Here is a 14,905-nt window from a genome sequence, read left to right as displayed (position 1 = left end):
AGCCCACAGCTCCCGTGAACCCTATAGGCCCTATAGCCCCCTATAGACCCCACAGCTCCTGTGGACCCTATAGATCCCACAGTGCCCTATAGGACCTATAGCACCACTCCACTAACCCTATAGTCCCCTATAGTCACCCACAGCTCCCCTAACCCTATAGCCCCCTATAGCGCCGGGTCTTCCCGGGCCGTGGTGTAGCGCTTTTTTCCCGCGCCGCATGCAAACGATGGGGCCGGACTTAGCAGCAGTGCCTGGGCGGGCGGGGCCTGCAGCCGGCGACGGGGCGGAGCTCGGAGAAGGGGCGGAGCTCGGGGGCGGAGCGGAGCTCGGAGTCGGGGCGGAGCGCACCTATGTGACGCAGCGGCGGCGGCCATGGCGCCTGGGCGGCTCCTCCCGCTGCTCCTCCTGCCCACGGCCGCCGCCATCGACGCTCGGCCCGGCCCGGCCCCGAGGGGCCCCCCCTGCTCGGTAACGGCCGCCTCCACGCCCCGGGGGGGGAGGCCGCGGCCTCCTAAGGGCCTTTGGGGGTGGGCCAGCCCGGGGGGTGGATCCTGAGGGGGGGCTCTGGGGGGGTCGCGGCCTTTGAGGACCCTGAGGGGGTCCTGACCTTCAGGGGGTCACAGGGAAGGTTTGAGGGGGCTCACAGCCTTGAGGGTGGCTCTGAAAACTTGGGGGGGGGCTCTGGGGGCCTCTGTAAGGCTCATGGCCTTTGGAGGGGAGGCCTAGGGAGAGTCTTGAGTAGGGTCGTGGGCTTGGGGGGGTGAGCCTGGGCCCTTGGGGGTCACAGCATCAGGGGAGGGTCTCGGAACCCCTCTTGGGGGGCAGGTTGTGTGGGGTTGTGGCCTTTTGGGGGGTTGTGACCTTAGGGGAAAGGCCTGAGTGGGGTCACAGCCTCAGGGAATGACCCTGGGTCCCTGGGGGGGGACTCTGGGTGGTCATGGCCGTGATGGGGGGGTCTCTAAATCCTCCTGGGGCGGTCCAGGCCCTTTGGGGATGGGGGTCTCTGGTCAGGGTGGCCCTGCTGCTACTTCTCCAGGAAAAGCCTCTGTTCCTTTTTCTTTTTTTTGTCATTTTTAAACCGAAAATGGCTCATTGTTCCTTCCCTTCACGGGGAGGGGGCCAGGTGGAGCTGCCCCAGTGGCTCTGGCAAGGCGTGGGGGGGGTCAAAAAGGGGTTTCACAGACACACACACACCCCCCAGGCCACCGCGCTGTCATTCCCTCTGCTCCAAGCTTCCTCTTCGTCTTCAGGAAATCCCGCCCAAGCCTTCCCCGACGCCCCGGGGTTGTTTTTTTTTTGGGGGGGGGGGGGGGGGTGGGGGGGTTACAGGGCTTCAAAGCACCCCCGGCCTCGGGGGGGGGGGGGCAGATTCAGCCCCCCCCCCCCGCAGTCACAGGATCCATCCTGCTCCCTTGGGATGGAGCAGCGGCTTTTTCCCCCCCTGGCAAAAATCTGGATCCTGGTTATCCCAGCTGACCCCAGAGAGTGGCTGGGAGCCCTAGAGGGAGCAAGTTTGCCTGGTTGCTGCCCTCAAATTCTCTGTAAACAGGAAACGACTTGCACTTTTAAACCCAGTTCATTACCTCGGTGGCTTAACGAGGAAGAAATTTGGGTCTTTCCCTGGGCTGCTGGATTCTGATCCCGCTGGGATTTTCTTTTCCTGAGCCAAAAATGTGGCTTTTTGGGTTGTTTGGGGTTTTTTTTAAACATATTTCATCACTTTCAGCTAGAAATCAGGTCCCAGCCAGATAATTTTGCAGCACCTGGAGTGTCTGTGGCCATGGGCCCGGCAAATCTGTGTGCTGCTGGCTCTTCTCCACCACCACCCCAACCCCAGGAGGTGTATTAAGTTGGGGGGAGGCAGCACATAGAGGCCCCCCAAAACCTCCCCATGCCTCTCAGGGGCTGTACCCCCACCCTGTGATCCTGTTTGGGGTGTCGTCCCCCCCCATCTCCTGGCCTGCCGGGAAGTGGCCGGGGGGGGCGGTTTTGTGATGGGGGATTTTGGTAAAGCCTGAATTTGGGGATTTAGGCTTAGTTTTGTCTAAAACTGGGAGTTTCTGGCTCTTTGGTTTATCATCATCATTATTTGGTTTATTATTGTCAGTTTATTATTATTTGGTTTATTATTGTCGGTTTATTACTTGGTTTATTATTTATTATCCCAGCGGATTCGCCGTCGCTCTGGCCCCAGAGCACTGCTCGCTGCCTGATTTCCAGCAGCGCAGGCCAGGGGGGGCTGCTGGATGTTTTTGGGGGGGGGGGACAGTTCACCTCCTGGGCTCTGCCTCGTGCTGGGAATTGGCACGGAGTTGGGCTGCTGAGACAGTAAATCCCTTCCCAATGCGGGGGGGTTGCATCTGTCCCCTTAAAATTTGGGGAAAGTGGGGTTTTTGGTTGTGAAGGTTAATGTCTTTTTTTGTTTTTCCTCCTGGCAGAGCTCTGCTCGCTGCCCAAGGCGGTGGGACAGTGCCGGGTCCCAATGCCACAGTGGTGGTTCAACATCACTGGTGGTTCATGCCAAAGCTTCGTCTTTGGTGGCTGCAAGGGGAATGCCAACTTCCTGATGGAGCGGGAATGTCGGGAGAGCTGCGTCCTCGGAGGGGGTAAGGTCACTGTGGAGGGGGGGACATGAACACACATGGTGCTGATCCCATCCCTGGGGGGATCTGGGGATCATCCTGGCATTCACTGCGAGCGGAGAGCGGAAGTTGCGGTGAATGCCGACACGGCTGTGTCCCGGTTTGGGGGGAATCCCTCACCCAAATCCTCCCCCGGGAACCAGCTCAGGAGGCTTTAACACCCGAATTTGGCGTCAAACACCCCAAAATAACTCACCAAATTGACTTATTTGGGGTTTTTTTTTTATCGTTTTGGTGTCGAACACCCCAAAATAACCCACCAAACTGGGTCATTTTGGGTTTGTGGTTTGATTTTTTTTTTTTTTTTTTTTTTTTAAATCATTTTCCCCAGCTCCAAAGAAACCTGAGTATTGCGCTGAGCAGACCAAAGCCAACTCCACCTACGATAGTAAAACCTCACTGCAATGCTTGGTGCTGCTGAATCCCTTTTCCCCCCCTGCCATTTCCTTGGGCAACGCCAGGAGAATTTGGGGGGTGGTCTGTGCCCAATGTACCCCCCCCAGCATACTGCATCGTCCCCTGGGTGACTGGCCCGTGCTGTGCCTCCTTCCTGCGCTGGTACTACAGCCCGGCAAACCGAACCTGCCAGCGATTCATCTATGGTGGCTGCCAGGGAAATAAGAACAACTACCAGCATGAAGAGGAATGCTTGAAACGCTGCAGCCCCAAGCCAGGTGAGGAGCAGGGGACTGTCCCCAAGTGGCCTTGGGGACATTCTGGTGTCCCCGTCCCCTGTCCACCCCCCCCCATCTCACTCCAGTTTCCTTCCCCGCAGAAGATACCGGTGGCACCGGTGCCAATTTCCGTGGCGATTTTCTCTCTACCAAAGGTAAGCACTGGCAGGACTCCCTTCTCCACCTCCCTTGGGCACATGGGTGATATCCTAATGTTCCCTTTTTTTTTTTTTTTTTTTTTTTTTTTGGGGTGTCGTGTCGTCGTCGTCCCCCCCCCCCCCCCACAGAGCGCTGGCACTGGGGGTGCTCCTGGCTGTCCTGGCAGCCGTTTTGTTGGGTTACATGATGGACATCACCCTCAAGACATGCCGGAGAAAACCAGAGCTGCCGGGAGTGGGAACGGGATGGAGCCCTGGCAATGACAAGGAATATCTGATGAGCAATGCCTACACCCTCTGAGAAGGGGGGGTGCATCCCCTCTTTCTGGACACACCCACCCCCCCCCCCCCCAAAGTGGGAGGACTCCCCCCTCCCCCCCCAATGATGTCTCTGGTGCATTTTGGGCACCTCACTTGTTCTTTGTAATTATTTTTATTATTTTTCCTCTTTTTTGGGGGGGCTTTTTTTTTTTTTTTTTTAAATTATTTTGTAGAAAAACAGGGTTGTGGGGAAACACTAGTGGGGGATGGGGGAATCCCTCCCCCATGAGGGGGGGGGGGTTCTCCCCCCCTTCCCTAGCTTTTCCCACCTGGATTTAGTGGCTGGCTGTGCACCTGGAGGGGGGGGGCAGACCCTCTCCCAGTGATTTGGGGGGGGGGTCTTAGCACTTTTGGGGGACCCTGTCCCCTTGCTTTTGGGGGGGGGGGGGCACGTGGGGGGTGTTCCTGATTGTTGTGTCAAATCAACCAGATTTAGGATTTAATTATTAATTTTGGGGGTGGGTGGTTTTGTTTTGTTTTTGTTTTTTATACATTAGAGGGATTTTTTTTTTTTCTTTCTGAATAAAGGGAGATGTGAACCACCCTCTGGGGGGGCTTGGGTTTCTTGGGGTGGGTGGGGGGCACCCCAAAAGTCCCTGGGGGGGGTGGGGAGGCTGAGAATCTCAACCATGGGGAGAGTGGGAAGCTCTCATGGGGCTGGGACCCCCCCCCCCCTCCAAGCCCAGATGAGGCCCTTTGGGGGGGGGGGGGGCAAAAACAGGGTGTCCAGGCCCCTAGGGGGGGCACTTGCACCCCCTTATATGTGGCCCCTCCCAGTCTGCTGGCTCAGCAAGGATAAACCCTGTGGCCCCACCCTGGTGCTGGCTGGGATGGATCCAGAACACACCGGGGGGGGGGGGGGGGGTGTCCCCCCCCAACCTGCTGGGGAAAATTGGGGTGTTGGGAGGTGTCACGGTCCACTCGGTGGACTCGTGATGGTTCGTTTGCTACGATCTCGAAAGTGCAAAATTGGTGTTGGTCACCTTAAAGGGGATAGCAGTAATCACACAGTAAAACTTTATTGTATTGCCTGTGAAGAGGCACGTGATAGTTAGAGATGGGTGAGAGAAAGGAGAAAAGTAAAGTTAAGTTTAGAGAGAGGAGAAAGAGAGGTTATAGCTACCACCGCTGATCTCAAGACGTCCTAACGGTCCCGGGTCCAGTTAATGCTGCGTCGTCGATCGTCGTGGTCCTTGGTGGGGAAGCTTCAAATTCCCATTGTTCAGAAGTCATCTTTTATGCTTAGTAACACACCTTGCTCCACCTCTGCCTCAGGAGTCTCTGCCCTTCTCAGAATACAATTATCATATCTCCGCCCTTCTCGAGCGAGGCTATCACGCAGGCGCAGGGTCAGTGTCCGAGGCGTGGTAAGTCTTGGAGGCAGGTAGCCTTCGACCAGGAGGTGTGTTTTGGTATTATAATGAAGCAAAGTTCGTCTAAAGTTCATGATCTCTTCATCGATGTTATGGCAATGGTTGCAATCCATCCTTTTTGACAGTAGCTATGCGGTTATCTCTAACGGCTCTAGCCAGGTACCTTCCAGGAGCCTTGTACCGCACATTCTGTCCTTGGGATTGGCCGCTGCGCTCCAAACAGGCCGTTGTCAGGTAATGTACTGTTCATGTTCCTGATGACAATGTTGAGACAATGCTGATTTTCTGACCGACTCTTACACCACCCCGTGGCTCAACATGGTCGTCAGGACGTCAGGACCGCTTGGTGGTAGCATGATAAAGAAGAGGAAGAAGAAAAGGAAAAGAAAAAGACAGAGAGAGAGAGAGAGAAAAGGAGAGAAGATAGAAAGGCAACTACAATTTGTATCAATTACAATCAAAATTGTTTATATATATAAAAAAAAAATCAATGAGGTTTCAAAACATCAATTGATTTGGGAATATCCACATTGGATGGAACATCAAGCATATTATATGTGTTCAGTACAGACATCAAATGCGTTAACCGATTCATCATTCTCCAGGCTATGACATACAATACTGCAGACAAAGCCAAACTGATCAAAACCAATATCAAGAGAACCACGATGGGGTGACACAACTTGTTCAGGATGCCTGTAGCAGTAGGCGACCATCCGAAAAGTGTGTCCCACCATCTAGGTTCTGCATCCTTTTGCACTCTTTCTAAAACTCGGTGTATTTCTTTCACATTGTGATGAACAGTTATTAAGGTTTTCTGTCCATTTTCCCTAATTTTTTCCAAAATCTCAACCAAATCCTTGTGTTGTAATAACTGTTTTACCAAAGTGAGATTCATTCCAATGGGTATAGGCAGCAATTCATGAATCAACATATAGTTAGATTGCAAAAGTTGGTGAGATGTGACCGGGGCCGAATAGGAAAAGTCACATCCAACAATCTTAGTGAAATTACAAACACAAAAATTTGAATGATTTTTAGTCTCCACAACTACCTTATCTACAGATAGAAAATCACAAACAGTCCTCAAACATACACAGCCTTTGCCGATATATGAGTACTGTTTCAGGGTTTTCATTAGGATGAATCTCAAAGTGGCAAATATTTTGTTCAGTATCTAAACAAATATCTTGTGCCTCAATTGCATTGCCTTCACAAACAAATCCTTGTTGTTCTCGTACAATACAAGATTCCAAATTAACAGTTTGCCATTTTTCATTCACCTTTCGGGCCCATACTCTATGCTCAAAAGGATAGAGTATAGTTCCGTTGTGGTTCAACCCTAATGCAATAACGGGATAAATTGGGTATATGGTAGTAAGCACAAAAGTTGTAGCTATGTTTGTAACGGGATCATAAGTAAAGTTTACCAGGTCCCACCAGGATTGGAGTTCCTTCTCAAAATCAGTGGCACTGTCCCAAATTATTTTCCGAATTTCAGTGGGGAGAGTGCCTTCTTCACCTTCTCTTATAATTGAGGCGGCTACCGACTGCATCCATATTTGAGCCTGGATACAACTGAGAGCCAAAGAGATGTTATTTTGGATCACCCCAAGTGCGTCAGTAATCAATTCGTGGTCCCTTACATTTACCTTTTCCCATTTTGGTAATATATTTGACAACAGCCACTGGTTAGTCCCCAAAGCCAATAAAGACGACCGCAAAGGCTGTTGTAATTTAGCCAAATCACTAATTGAGGTAGCCAACTTGTTCATTATTACTTCCGAATCGATGCTATTTAAAACTCCCAGTCCTGTTCCCAAAACACCAGTTAGGTCTCTCTGTGTTCTTCTCATGGGAAGAGTTCGTTTTTGCAGCCAGGTTGTCCATCCCTCGTAAGAAGTCTTTAGGAAAGGTGAGCAAGCTGGCTGAATGTCTGAAACATTGTTCTGCATTGACAATTCAACTCGTTTGAGAGACCACGCCGGGTTAAACAACATTTGTTGTAGGCCCGTATTTCTGATCACATACGGTCCAATTTCAAAGATTTTTGGACTGAGCACAACAATTGGTTGGGTAGCGGGTATTACAACGTCTATTTTAAATCCTCCCCAGTATTTAGTGTTATTTTTACCACACATAACTTTATAAGAGTATTGTACAGCAGTCAAGTTTAACCAACAGTCTAGGTTTTGATTTTTACACAACAAAATAGGGCCATGAGGTCCAATTCCATAACTGTTTGTGGATTCAATGTGAGATTCAGTGATCAGTCTGCATCTTATTGTGATGTTATTTCCTTGTACCACTGTAAAAGAGGGTATAACTTCATCTTTGTCAGTTAGCGTAAAGAGGGTATCTATGCCATCGTGCGTGACTACTGCAACAAGCATCCTAGTTACAACATTCATTTTGAATTTAAATGTTAGGCCTGATAGCTCTCCGGTCGGTGGATTAGATCGCCAATCGCACACCACATAAACTGGCTTGGTCAAAGTAAAATTATACCAACAATCTCCCTGTTCCTTAAGACAGGATTTGGTGATTTCAACATTATTGGTACTTGGGTCTAGGGGGTAGTTACTGACATTCTTTTGACGGCAACACATAATGAGAGAATCCTGTTTGTTACATCCCCATTCTATTGTAGGACAGAGTTTCGCAGTGATGTTGGAACTAGGGTCCAATAGATTTCCAGAGATGGTAATTGAAGAGGCTTTCTCATAAAGAGATCCTTCCACCTTTCTACATCCCACTTGGATTTTTTCTCCAATCATTCCAGTCAGGACATGGACCCAGTCTTTTTTGTCCCATTCCCCCCACTCAAGTGGGTGGTATACTTCAGAATCATGCATTACTACAGTGGCTAAGTTTGGGAGACGGTCTTTGGGATACTGTCCCATACTCCAAGTATACTGGACAATAGCTTGGGACCATGGCCATTCTGTATTCTTTTGGCTACAGATTAGTGGTAAAATACAAAAAAGTACTATCAATCTAGTTAAGTGATTCATAATTCATGCTGTTCTTGGCGTCCCTCGGAGTTCTTCTGCAAAACAAAAAAAAAAACAAAACTTGCCTCTCCGAGGCAAAGAGATTAATACTATACAGAAAATTAAAATGATGGAATTATCCAGCGAGTATTTATCCAATGCTCCTTCCCTAGGGCATCGGATGCTACCCATGAGTATACATTCAGTGGGGTTTTTAATACCAGTGGCACACTTCCTACAGTGGGAAGTTCTACTAGGACAGGTTGTCTAGGGAAATGTGCTGGATTCTTAGAATCATCTGGTCCCTTTAATGAGGGAACTAGAGAGGGAGCCTTCGGGCAAAAGGCAGTAATTTTGGGGCATCCATTTACCCCCCATCTGTCATTTACACCTTTGACAGCTTCCCATAGGCGGGCATCCCAATTTCCCTCTTGTGGTCTCAAAAGTCGTTTTAAGAGACCATTTGTTCTTTCTACAATCCCATTGGCCTGTGGATAGTATGGAGTGTGGAAGACCCATTTAATCCCTTCGCTTCGTGCCCAATCCTGTACGATTTTGGCGGTGAAGTGGGAGCCATTGTCAGATTGTATTTCTTGTGGTTTTGGAAAAATTCCAAACCATTCATGCAGTGCTTTCACAGTTTTTTCTCCCGTAGCTTTGTTCAAAGCTTCGGCTTGGACTAGCCCTGATGTTATCTCCACTCCTACCAGCACAAAGCGTTTTCCTCCTGATTTCTTAAAGGGGCCTATATAATCTACCTGCCAAGCATCCCACAAGCCTTTACCCTCTCTTAAATGCAGAGGGTCATCCTCTAAGGGGTGTCTTTCGAGCCGTGTACGGCACTGTTCACAGGCTGATATGCAGGTTTTACACATTTCCCTAGTGACAGGCCAACCCCGGGCAAGGGCTTCACGATACAAATCTTTAGCTCCTGGATGTTTACGTTTTATATGTAACCATTCTAGCAAACGATCCCAATCTTCTGTGATCTGGTCCTTTTGTACAGGAGCTAGTCTTGCTAATTCATCAGCTTTGTTGTTCCATTCTCCTGCCGAGCCCCCATCTACTTGATGAGAAGCTACCCATCCCACAGCAAAGTTCCCTTGTCTTGCAATGCTCAGGATTTCTTGCCACTTGTCCTTTTGCCACACTGAAATTCTGTTAACCTCCCATTCATTTTGCTCCCAGAAAGGGAGCCATTCAGTACATCCTTTAAACACTGCATAGGAATCAGTATATATATGGACAGGGGAAGCGGTTTGTGCTTCATGCTTGAAAACGCTCCATACTGCAATTAATTCTCCTACCTGGGCACTCCCTTCTCCCTCTGTTATTATCTGTTCTTTAGTAATAGTATGGAGGACTACTGCCCGGTATTTCCACACTTTTCCTTCTCGCTTTGCTGAAGCGTCGGTAAACCAAGCATTCACTGACTGATCGTGGGAGAAAGGAGGGGCTACCTGAATAACTGAGATAGGTTTGTCTTGGCTGCCATCCAGGCTTTCTGTTTCTTGGATAGCTAAGTTTTTTAAAGCTCCTTCAGTCACTGAGAAAAGGTTACAATAGTGTTCAATCTGGGCATACCACTTTCGTACTGAGGCTCTCTGGGCCACCCCGTCAGGAGGGGGGGTCCTGTTAGTGACTGCTTTTATAACTTTGAACGGGCCTCTTAGCACGATTGGTTGCTGACGTGTAATTTTCTCCACTTCTATGAGAGCCATGCTAACCACAAACCAACCTTTCTCCCATGCAGTATATCTCTTCTCAGCATCCTTAAAGCCGCGGGAGTAAAATCCTACAGGGCGGGTTGGACCCTCAGGACCACGTTGCCAAATGTGTACTGACAATCCTGTTGTGGCAAACCCCCGTTCTGCCTGAAAAGGGTCTGTAGGGTGGATAGGGCCAAGAGCCTGATGAGCTGTTGCTTCAAAAATTAACAATTGCATTGCTGCTTCCTGAGAAGCAGTCCATTCCCATTTGGCCCGTTTTCTCAGCAAATCATAAAGAGGTCTGGCAATGATAGAAAAGTCTGGGATATGTTTTCTCCAGAATACCAATAACCCTAAAGCATGCTGCAAATCCTTTTTGATTCAGGCATTTTAATCTGATCTAGAGAAGTGAGGGTGTCTGGTGGGATACATGTCATTCCCCCTTTCCACCAAATTCCCAAAAACTTTACTTCTTGTGAGGGTTTTTGGATCTTTTCTGGGGGAATTTGCAAACCCAAGTTCTCCAAATGAGAAATTATGTTCTGTTGGGTTGCCCCCACCTCCTTTTCTTCATCTCCACCCACGAGAATATCATCAATATACTGGTAGACAGCTATGCCGTCGGCTTTTGGTATTTTCTCCAGTTCTTGGGCCAAAGCGTGGTGAGCTAGTGTAGGGGAATGTTTGTATCCCTGAGGCAGCCGGGTAAAGGTAAATTGTTGTCCCTCCCAAGTAAAAGCAAAATGATCTCTGTCTTCTGGTCACAAAGGTATCATGAAAAACATATCTTTAACATCTATGGTTGCCATGATCGGATGAGCTTTCTCCTGAATTGTTTATTACCAGTTCAGCCATATGAGGGACTGCGGCAGTCAGAGGCCCTGTGTTAGCATTCAGCCTTCGAAAATCTACTGTGAGCCTCCACTTCCCATTAGGTTTTTTCACCGGCCATACCGGCGAGTTGAAAGGAGAATGGGTATTTATCACCACTCCTTGTTCCCGCATCTCCTGCATGACTGGTTTGATACCTTCCTTTGCTCCCAGGGGGAGGGGATATTGTTTAACACTAGTTACTTTGCTAAATGGCAGAGGGGGTGCAGTTTGAAGTAGCCTGATGTTCAGCTGCGGTGTCCCAAAAGTCCACAACAATCCTTCTGAATCCTCCCACCCCCTTCCTTTAAGGGCATCTATTCCTAACAGGTTAGTCGGAATGTTCCCAACCACCATGTTAATAGTGATTGTGCCTTCCTCTCCCGGCAGCATCAGCTTTACCGGAACAACGTTCATAACTTCTGTTGACCCTAGAGCATTCAAGACACAAACGTTTCGCTTAGAGGGAATCACCCCACACCTCTGTGCATCTTCCTCAGTCAGGGCAGAGATCTGTGCACCGGTGTCAATTAAAAAGGTTACGGGTGCACGCTTAGGACCTACAATAGCTGTAATCAATAAATCTCCTCTGTTAGTTTTAGTGAGCTGTCGGATGTAAACCCATCCTCCGTTCCCCCGCCCACTGCTAAGGAACGGAGGTTCTAGTTTCCCTGCTGACTTTCCCCATCGCCCGTGCTCTCCGCGGGGGGGGGCTGTGGGCATGACAGGGGAGATTTCTCTATTTGACCTTAAGTGCTGTGGGTATTGTTTCGGACCATACCACTTTGATATCAGTTTACTCAGTTTATTAAGGGGTAAACCATCCATTACATCTCTGGGAACTCCCTTTTTAATTCCCAAAGCCCACCATTGCTGTCGAGTCAGGGGCTGTCTTCCTCCTCCCCCAGTTTTAGAGTAGGAGTAGTCAGCAGCACTGGCAGAGTCAGTGAGAGCGGTTACAGTTTTACTAACAGATAGGGGTAGATCTTTAGCTCCTACTTGACGGATTCCTTTAGGTTTCTCCTCCAAAGTTCTCACAGGACCGTATTTTCTGCTATAATCTATCAATTCCTGTGCTACATCTCCCCACGTCCACATCCTTTTATGTTTTGAATGGGAAGAAGCTGAGCTATGATTAAAAGGTGAATCTGTGCCAACATAAGTTTCATCTCTTTTGCCTTTAATAAAGCTCTCCAACTTTTCTACAGGGTCTAAAGACGCTATGGTCCTTTGGAGAACAATCCCGGTAGATTTGAGTGATTCTGGGAGTCCCCTTATCAAAGGAGTCATGATTTCAGGATTCACCGGCAACATCATTGGGGATTCATATCCGGGAACTAACTTCCTTTCATGTATCATTTGCAGGCAAGCTGTTTTGTGCACACTTTCTAGCAATTGATCAGCTGTGCCTGTGATTGCTAGGGGATCCCCCCTGTCTAAGGGGTTCAGCCCTCCGGCCCAATAGGCAGCCCGCTGGGTTAGGGACCATGGGGCACGTCTATCCCCTGTTGTTAAAAAGACACCGTGGCCCCAGTAACCACTAGCTTCCCTTTCACTTAACTGAATTTGGTCCCCACCAGTTAAAGATACACGCCACACATACTCTGTTTTGGATTCTTTGGGAAGGCGCCCATATTCTCTTTTCATTTTGGCCAATTCAGTGGGAGTGTATGGTATCTCTTTAGTTGTAATATGTGGGTCATTATCCTCATCATTTATATAAGTATATTCTGCTTTAATCAAAGGCCTCACTTGGGGGTTTTCCCTGAAGTGTTTCCTTGCTTCCTCTAGTTCCTTTTGGGGGTATACCTGACTTATTTGCCGAATACCTATCTTTTCCATTTTCATTTCTATCTCATTCAATGATTCAACAGACTTTGAAAGTTCTTCTTTCAAGGCATCTTTTAGACAGCGATTTTCTTCCTCCTTTTCCTCTGCTTGCTGTTTGTACAAGCAAATTACTCTTTCTTTCTCTGCTAACTGCTCTTCCAGGTTGGAGGTTGTTTTCTGCAAAAGTTGTACCAAATTTTCAAGGGATTCTATGATTTGTTTTTCCTGGCTACGCCGCTTATAGCGGTCTTCAATTGCTGTGACCAGGCTGGCTCCAAGAACTGCACAGATTATCGCTTTGCCTTTGCCTGACCGTGATCTAGCCTCATTCTGTATAGAAATCACTCGGTCTGTTACACTCTGTAAATTTGCCCAATTGTCTCAAGCCCACTCTTCCCCAGGCGGGGAGGGTCGAGCTCCATACTTTGCCAAGAGCGCATAAAACGAGCCAAGATTTTTTACTGATGGAGAGTTTTGATAACCATTCTTTTCAGTCATTTTTGTTGCAAAGGGCCAAACTCACTTCGGGGAGGTCAAACTTAGTTACACCACACACGCAACAACTGCTGCGTCGCCCTCCTCTTCCCCGAGTGGCTGAAGGGACCAAAATCTCACTTCGGGGAGTCAAAACTTAGTTGCTCACAAGTGCAGACTTTCTCTGCTTGTCCCTTCAACTTCCCCGAGTAGTCAACCTCATCTAATGAGGACAGTTCCCCTTTTTGCACTAAGAGATCCTTCACTTGATCCTGATAGACAGAGCCCTCAATTCGAGTTTGGGGGTGAAATACACTGAGGTGTGTGCGGTGTGCGGGAATCCTGAATCGCCCCCCTTGCTTTCTGGACACCTCTCACCCTTTCAGGTGTAGGGCCAGGTGCGGCTGGAACGAAACGTTCTTCCCCTGTTACAAACCACACAAAACCTGCACCCCTCTGTCTCTCAGGATCCTGTCCGTGACGCCAGTTTAATGTCACGGTCCACTCGGTGGACTCGTGATGGTTTGTTTGCTACGATCTCGAAAGTGCAAAATTAAGGTGACCAACACCAAAGGGGATAGCAGTAATCACACAGTAAAACTTTATTGTATTGCCTGTGAAGAGGCACGTGATAGTTAGAGATGGGTGAGAGAAAGGAGAAAAGTAAAGTTAAGTTTAGAGAGAGGAGAAAGAGAGGTTATAGCTACCACCGCTGATCTCAAGACGTCCTAACGGTCCCGGGTCCAGCTAATGCTGCGTCGTCGATCGTCGTGGTCCTTGGTGGGGAAGCTTCAAATTCCCATTGTTCAGAAGTCATCTTTTATGCTTAGTAACACACCTTGCTCCACCTCTGCCTCAGGAGTCTCTGCCCTTCTCAGAATACAATTATCATATCTCCGCCCTTCTCGAGCGAGGCTATCACGCAGGCGCAGGGTCAGTGTCCGAGGCGTGGTAAGTCTTGGAGGTGGGTAGCCTTCGACCAGGAGGTGTGCTTTGGTATTACAATGAAGCAAAGTTCGTCTAAAGTTCATGATCTCTTCATCGATGTTATGGCAACGGTTGCAATCCATCCTTTTTGACAGTAGCTATGCGGTTATCTCTAACGGCTCTAGCCAGGTACCTTCCAGGAGCCTTGTACCGCACATTCTGTCCTTGGGATTGGCCGCTGCGCTCCAAACAGGCCGTTGTCAGGTAATGTACTGTTCATGTTCCTGATGACAATGTTGAGATAATGCTGATTTTCTGACCGACTCTTACAGGGGGGGAGGAAGGGACAGAACTGTCCCTGTTTTGGGTGGGGGGATCCTGAACCTTAGCCCCCCTGCCATGCAAGTACACCCCCCCCAAAAGTATTTGGACCCCACCCCAAAAGGTACTGCCCAGGGCAAGGCCTGCCCCCCCTGTGCACCCATAGAAGCTGGGGGGGGCTGGGCTGGTGCTGCAGCTGCTGGCAGCTCCCCCTGCCATGGACAAGCAGCACCACAAGGAGCCAAGCAAAAAGCACAAGGTGAGGGGCTGTGCAGACCCTCCCCCACCCCAGCACTGTGAACCCCAGGCCCCCCCCCCCCCGGGGACCCCCACAGCCCAGCCCCCATAGCCCTGAGGACCCCAAACTCCTGGGACCCCCACAGCCCCCCCCCACTTTGGGATGCCCCCCCCCCAGTCCTGGAACCCCACACTCACCTAGCCTGGGGATCCCCCTGGCACCCCCCAGCCCCAAGACACACCCCCACACTGCAGAGTGCCCCCCCCCCCGTGACCCTCACAGCCCCAGGATTGCCCCCCCCCCCCCCAGCTTGGGGACCCCATAGCACCAGGACCACCCCCCCCCCAACTCCAGCACCCCAGAACCTCAGGACCC

At 49.7% G+C, this 14,905-nt stretch overlaps 1 protein-coding gene and 1 long non-coding RNA gene across 3 annotated transcripts; both read left to right on the top strand.

Moving 5' to 3' along the window:
* Positions 1-194: 194 nt before the first annotated feature.
* On the top strand, positions 195-3,916 carry LOC115337713 (putative Kunitz-type serine protease inhibitor). Of its 2 annotated transcripts, none has more exons than XM_030006127.2 (6): positions 195-468; positions 2,439-2,606; positions 2,974-3,030; positions 3,146-3,316; positions 3,418-3,471; positions 3,606-3,916. In XM_030006127.2, the coding sequence occupies exons 2-6, from the start codon at positions 2,483-2,485 to the stop codon at positions 3,773-3,775; spliced, it is 576 nt and encodes a 191-aa protein (XP_029861987.1). In that variant the 5' UTR covers positions 195-468; positions 2,439-2,482; the 3' UTR covers positions 3,776-3,916. The 2 variants fall into 2 exon arrangements, with proteins under 2 accessions (XP_029861987.1, XP_040977652.1); XM_041121718.1 differs by having other exon boundaries at positions 2,439-2,611; positions 2,974-3,029; positions 3,165-3,316.
* Positions 2,043-13,541, top strand: LOC121233084. Its single transcript, XR_005931865.1, has 3 exons — positions 2,043-2,131; positions 8,745-8,747; positions 13,532-13,541. It is a non-coding gene; the product is annotated as an uncharacterized LOC121233084 (long non-coding RNA).
* Positions 13,542-14,905: the final 1,364 nt, after the last annotated feature.

This window comes from Aquila chrysaetos, unplaced genomic scaffold (assembly GCF_900496995.4).
Source record: "Aquila chrysaetos chrysaetos unplaced genomic scaffold, bAquChr1.4, whole genome shotgun sequence".
NCBI classification, from domain to species: Eukaryota; Metazoa; Chordata; class Aves; order Accipitriformes; family Accipitridae; genus Aquila; species Aquila chrysaetos.
The sequence above is the reverse complement of the archived record's forward strand: the minus strand, read 5'-3'. Positions and strand labels throughout refer to the sequence as shown.

Coding starts and splice junctions, on each gene's coding strand:
- LOC115337713 (XM_030006127.2), top strand. CDS start 2,483: ATGCCACAGTGGTGGTTCAACATCACTGGTGGTTCATGCCAAAGCTTC. Junction 2,607..2,973: donor GAGCTGCGTCCTCGGAGGGG/GTAAGGTCACTG, acceptor CATTTTCCCCAG/CTCCAAAGAAACCTGAGTAT. Junction 3,472..3,605: donor CGATTTTCTCTCTACCAAAG/GTAAGCACTGGC, acceptor CCCCCCACAGAG/CGCTGGCACTGGGGGTGCTC.